The 6276-nt window shown below is 34.3% G+C and overlaps 1 protein-coding gene across 1 annotated transcript; it reads left to right on the forward strand.

Annotated features, from left to right (window-relative positions):
- The first annotated feature begins 491 nt into the window (after window positions 1–491).
- LOC131619752 (F-box protein CPR1-like) lies at window positions 492–1460 on the forward strand. The gene has a single exon (XM_058890818.1). It carries the CDS (start codon window positions 492–494, stop codon window positions 1458–1460), a length of 969 nt encoding a protein of 322 aa, XP_058746801.1.
- The last annotated feature ends 4816 nt before the right edge of the window (window positions 1461–6276 follow it).

The raw sequence follows: 6276 nt of genomic DNA on the forward strand, positions 1-6276 counted from the left end.
TGAATAAAAACTTAGTGGATTTAACCGTCATTATAATTTTTGGTTACATATAAGACATGAGTGAAGGTTAAAAATGTGACTGTTGGCCGGAAGGTTAAGATACATGCGTGTAGTATTTTTTGGTGAAACGAGTCGAGTTGTATTCTTAAACAACAAACCTCTTCCTTAAAAAAAAAAAAAACATAACGGTGCATCAAAGTTTACCAGTACAAAATCGAACCAGTGTCCAAACTATACATAGGTTCGTGAAACATGACGAGGCTAATATATATACTTGTGATATCAAATGTAAATTCCACGTTACAGAAAGAGAGTCGATTCAAATTCTGCATAATCTCTATTCTGTTATTATGGCAAACCAAGAGATGAAAAAGAGTTCTATACCAGAGACCCTTTCCTTCTCAATTCTATCAAAACTCCCTCTCAAATCTTTGAAGCGATTTACCTGTTTAAATAAATCATACTCTCTTTTATTTCAAGACCCGTATTTCATGACCAAGTTAAAAAATGATTTAATATACGACAACCCCGATGAATCACTTCTACAATTGAGTTTACCCGGTACCGAGTTGTATTCTCTTTCCGGAGAAAAACTCGAGGATAAAATCAATTTGGAATTGCCAGCCTCACTTGACATTCAAGAGTTTGATTTATTTGGTTTTTCTAGTGTTCATGGCGTACTTTGTCTCGTTGAGTCTGCTTATATGTTATCTCAAAGAATTGTATTGTGGAAGCCAACCGCCAGTGGTAAAATCAGGATCGTCCATCCCAGTGCTGAAATGTCGCATCGCATTAAGTCAACTTTCCATGATTATGAATATCCGGACTTCAAAGTTCATGGGTTTGGCTATGACCGTGTTAAAAGGGACTATAACGTGATTCGTCACGTAAAAATTGTTGAATATTCGTATGTGAGCACCGTCTGGGAGATATATAGCCTACAGAAAAATTGCTGGAAGAAACTTGATTTTTATATGCCTGTTTCTTATTCAAGTCACCCAGATTGTCACGTGTACTCTGAGGGAATGTGTCATTGGTTGTCTGATCTACGCGGACTATGTTTAGTATCATTTGTCTTAAACAAGGAAGTGTATGGAATCACACCGATACCATATACGGGCGGAACTTTGGACCTTGATGCATATTGGTTACAACTGATTTTGTTAAAAAGGTCAATTACCTTACTCTCACATCGTAAATATACGACAACATTTCAGATATCAATTTTAGGTGAACTTGGTGTGCAAGAATCATGGACGAAACTGTTTACGATCGAGATGAGACCTAGTGTTATGCGTCCTATTGGAAATGCGGAAATATTCTTCATAATTGGAGACAATAAGTTAACATGGTGGGAATATTTAATTAAGCACATATTTGGGGAGCTTGAAGAAGACCAAGAACATAATCCCCTACTATATTGTGAGAAAAGTCTTATAGCCAGTCCAATGGAGCACTAAATATTTGAAGCAACTTTTTCTTCTTGTTTTTTATGCACTTTCCTTATTGTTGTTTTAAAGTTCAGGTTTGTTTAATCTTGATTCAAGTATGAAATTCAATAATACAAAGATATTTCTTTTTTGTTGTTTTAAAGTTCAGGTTTGTTTAATCTTGATTCAAGTATGAAATTCAATAATACAAAGATATTTCTTTTTTGTTGTTTTAAAGTTCAGGTTTGTTGTAATCTTGATTCAAGTATGAAATTCAATAATACAAAGATATTTCTTTTTTGTTGTTTTAAAGTTCGGGTTTGTTGTAATCTTGATTCAAGTATGAAATTCAATAATACAAAGATATTTCTTTTTTATTGTTTTAAAGTTCGGGTTTGTTGTAATCTTGATTCAAGTATGAAATTCAATAATACAAAGATATTTCTTTTTTGTTGTTTTAAAGTTCGGGTTTGTTGTAATCTTGATTCAAGTATGAAATTCAATAATACAAAGATATTTCTTTTTTGTTGTTTTAAAGTTCAGGTTTGTGTAATCTTGATTCAAGTAAATTCAATAATACATAGATATTTCTTTTTATGTATTTACATCCGTTTACTTTGTGTTCACTTAACAATGAAGGCACACACATTCACTTTTTTTCAACATATACTACTCTTCATATTATTTTTAAAACCCTTTTTTTATTCATTAACACATTCTCAAAATTGTAGTAAAATGACAAATAAACATGATTGAATGACCGATCAATAACTAATATCACATACTTTTTAAATCCTTATAAGTAATTTTGATTTTAAAGATTTTCAAAATAACATCTTGTAAATAATTCAAAGAATATTGAATATTTTAATATAGTAAATTATAAACAAGTTCTAGTTATTTAATTAATTGAATACTTGGGAATTTGATGTATTTTTAAAAAATTTCAAAATAAAAATTCATCAATTGGATTCTGTCTATCAATTGACTTCTAACTCTTCAATTCTCACTCACATACATAATTTTAATTTTGGAATGTGGTGAACTATGAGAACCATCAATTGAATTCTGTCATCAAGCTTCCTCCTAATTTTCTCTAGAACGTGCCTAAAACATAGTGAGCCAAAAATTTTGAAATGGACAACACCATCCAAGCCTTATGTGGAAACTTTGAAGTGCAATATATAAACATGTCGCTTTTCTTTTTAGATAGATACACAACCACATGTGTCTAGTGTATGCATTTATGAAAGACAAGAAGTAGTTTTTAACTCCCGTGGATTTTTTTCAAAAGGGTCAAACTCATCTAAGCATATATACCATCTCTAGTTTCTTCTTTGACTTTAATGGTAAGTCACATCTAAATGATCTCTTAGTATGCTTTTCTACACAACATTCTTAACACATTTCATCTTGTGGTTTGATATGTAGTGAATCATATACCATTATATTCATGGTGAGCATACTTAGGCTCTTGAAATTTAGGCGACCACACCTCTTGTGCCACCACCAATTCATTATTGAAACTACTGCTTCCTCTTTCTTATCGTGTAACATTAGTAATCTGCCTTTTAAATTCTTGGAAACAGGGTCGGCCCTATGCATGTGCAGGAAGTGCTACAGTACAGGGCCTCAAATTTTAGGAGGCCCCAAATTTTTAAAAGGTTCAATTTTTTTTCATAAATATTAATCAAAATAAATAAAATGTTATCATAAAAATCCAATAAATCAAAAAATGTTATAATAAAAACTCAATACATACAAAAATTGAGATAGATCAAAACTCAAAATAATTATAATTAAATATATTATTGATTAATACATAAATGTAACTTTTATGTGTCTTTTTTAATTATTTTAATTATATTATATTTTAAATTTGGGCCAATTTTAAAAATTAGAACAGGACCTCTGCGTTGATTGGCCGACCCTGCTTGGAAGTCTAGGTTGGTGATAGCCTGAGGCATGTGTTTATGTGGAAGGAAGTTTTGAGTAATTTGAGGAAGAGGCTATCAAGTTGGAAAGGGAGAAATATTTCTCTAGGCGGGAGAGTTGTCCTGTTAAATTCAGTCTTGAATTCTATTCCCCTGTACACATTGTCTTTTCTATAAAGCCCTGTCGAAGGTGATTAAGGAGATGAGGAGTATCCAAGGTAGGTTCTTATGGAAAGGAGATGAGCTCAAAAGATCGGTACATTGGGTGAGCTGGAAATCTGTTTGTAAATCGAAGGAAGCAGGGGGGCTCGATATTAAAGATATTTGAGTCATGAATAAGGCCCTTTTGTGCAAGTGGAAATGGAGAATTATCTCGGAAAACAATGCAATTTGGAGCAGTATTTTGAAGATGTTCATTAGTAACAAGAGCGTGAATGCATGATCGAGAAAGGGGATTCTATATGGTGGAAGGAAATTATTATGGTGAAGTTTGGTACCGGTTCTTGCGGTAAATATTCCACTGTTTGTATTTTATGCATGACCGAAAATGGTAGCAGGTTATCTTTTTGGTACAACAAGTGGTTGGGAAACCAATCTTTAAAGGACACCTTCCCGGATGTTTTCGTAGTATCTCATTAGAAGGAAATGAGTGTGTACAAGGCAGGTCAGTGGGAGGAAGAATTATGGCTTTGGAATGCTCAGGACCTGGTCCTAAATCAAGGAGTCATGGACGCTAGCATCTGGTCAGAATTTATGTCCATTCCGCATCAGGCCGTGATTTTGCAGGATTCCGAGGATGAGTTCGGGTGGGAATTGTGGAGGCCGACGAGTTGTTTTCGGTTCAGTCCTGCTGCAAGTGTTTCTCTGTTGGCTCAGTGGATGTCGTGTTACCAGAGGCTGCAAGGGCAACTCTCTCAGCGATGTGGAAAATGAAGCTCCCTTCTAACATTAAATTGGTTGGTTGGAGATACATTCTGAACAGGTTACCTCCTAGAGAACATTTCACCATTACTGTTTCAGGTTGTAAGGTCTCTCATTTTTGTTGGACTCCATAATGGTGTACTGCTTGTAACCGTTTTATCGAGATCCAATAAATTTGCTTATTGAAAAAAAAATTATTGAAACTTTTGTTTAGGTAAATAATTGATGGTCAAGAACAATGATACCAATCTTGAAGGTCTTGTTACATAACAAACGAGCCCTCCAGATCATACTTGCCTTTGCATCATAAACCTCTAGGCATCCATTCACTAACTTCATTGAATAGTTCTTCTCAAGTAATTGACTTAGTCTTATCAGATTTCTTTTCATGCGAGGAACACACAGAACTTCATCGATGATTGAATCTCTTCCATATATTTCTAATAAACATGGTTTCAATCCTTTATGATTGACCTTTATTATTATTTGAAAACATGATGTCTTTTCTCACAAAATCATCAAATTTTAAGAAACCACTCGTTGTTCCTAGTCATATGATTACTACACCTAGGAAGGATAAATTGAGATTGGATATTGGTATAAATGCACCAACATATCAGAAATGAAAAGAATTATGCACTGCAATAATGAAAAGAATAAGAAAATATTCAAAAAATTCCAATATCTCCCTTTTCTTTGGAGACCTATTGCTTCTCTAATTGGAATAATTAGTATCTTTACTTACACAACATATCATTATCTTTTAAAAAAGCTTTTATGTGCTTGTACAAGTTAATCTTCTCATTTAATACATTTATCATTTTAGTGAACACTTTCATGACTTTTGTTTCGTTGTGGAACCAAAAAATGGATGAGGTTGCGGAAATTACGGTGGAACGAAGTTTCGCAAGTGATTTTACGTGAGAATATCGTGGACCGATGGTTGTGATCACATTGCTTCTTGAACCAGAGAAAGCGACCTTGAAACAATGTCGTTGAACGGTGTCGATCTTGAGTCGACGTTTTTCATCTCTGACATAGTGGATCTAAGGGAGTACCTTCTTGGTTAGCACTCCAACCCCAAGTCAGTTAGGGTTTAAAATAATTGTATGAAAATGGAGATTGTCGATTGTGTACCTGAAAAATCTTTATGAAGGTATTTATACCTTGGGATTAGTGGAGCAGGTGAAATAATGGGACTTGTGCTATTGGACCTTTGGCTGGCGTGGAGCAGATGTTCATGGGACTTTGGCCAATACACAACAGTTGCCCCTAAGACTTTGTTGGATATTCTGGATGCCGGGGGAGTCTTTCGACAAACGTGGCTGGTCCTTGGGAGTAGTTATCCTGTCATGAGTTTCTTTGGTTTTACCAAAGCTAATAGGGATCATGAGCATTTAATGTAGTCCCATCATTGACGTGTTTCGTTGTTTTTCTTTGACGTGTGACCTGAAAAGGTTTAGAGTGGTGTGATGCAGTTTACTATGCACTTAAGTGTACTTGAGTTTGGTTAGGTTTCCAAGGTGAAATCTAACCGTAGATAGACATTTTCCTTTTACTTCTAATTCAATTCACTTGAATGCCTTTGCATATATAAGGATAGAGAGAAAGCGGGGAAACTTTCTTGCCCTATTTCAAATTGAATATCCCTTGTTTTCTTCGTTTCTTTCACTCTTCTTTGAGAGCATTTTTCTAAGAGTAATCATCGTCGCATTTCAAAGTTTCTAAGTTTCAAAGGCTCGACTTTCACCCCTTTTTTGCTTTCATTGCCTTTAACTTTATATTTTAAGGTGCCTTATCTTCCCTTCAGCTTTTTCATTTAAGCATTTTTCTATATTCCCACTACCATGAGTGATAACCATATTACCATATAAGGTGATTCAGAGAGTAGTACTTCTTTATCTTCAAAAAGGGGAATGAGGTGTGAATTGAATTTCTTCCCTTCTATCAGTGGAGATTTTAAACCAGAAGTCATCCTTTTGAGTAATGAT

The sequence above is a fragment of the Vicia villosa genome, linkage group LG7, assembly GCF_029867415.1.
Source record: "Vicia villosa cultivar HV-30 ecotype Madison, WI linkage group LG7, Vvil1.0, whole genome shotgun sequence".
In the NCBI taxonomy this organism is placed as follows: domain Eukaryota; kingdom Viridiplantae; phylum Streptophyta; class Magnoliopsida; order Fabales; family Fabaceae; genus Vicia; species Vicia villosa.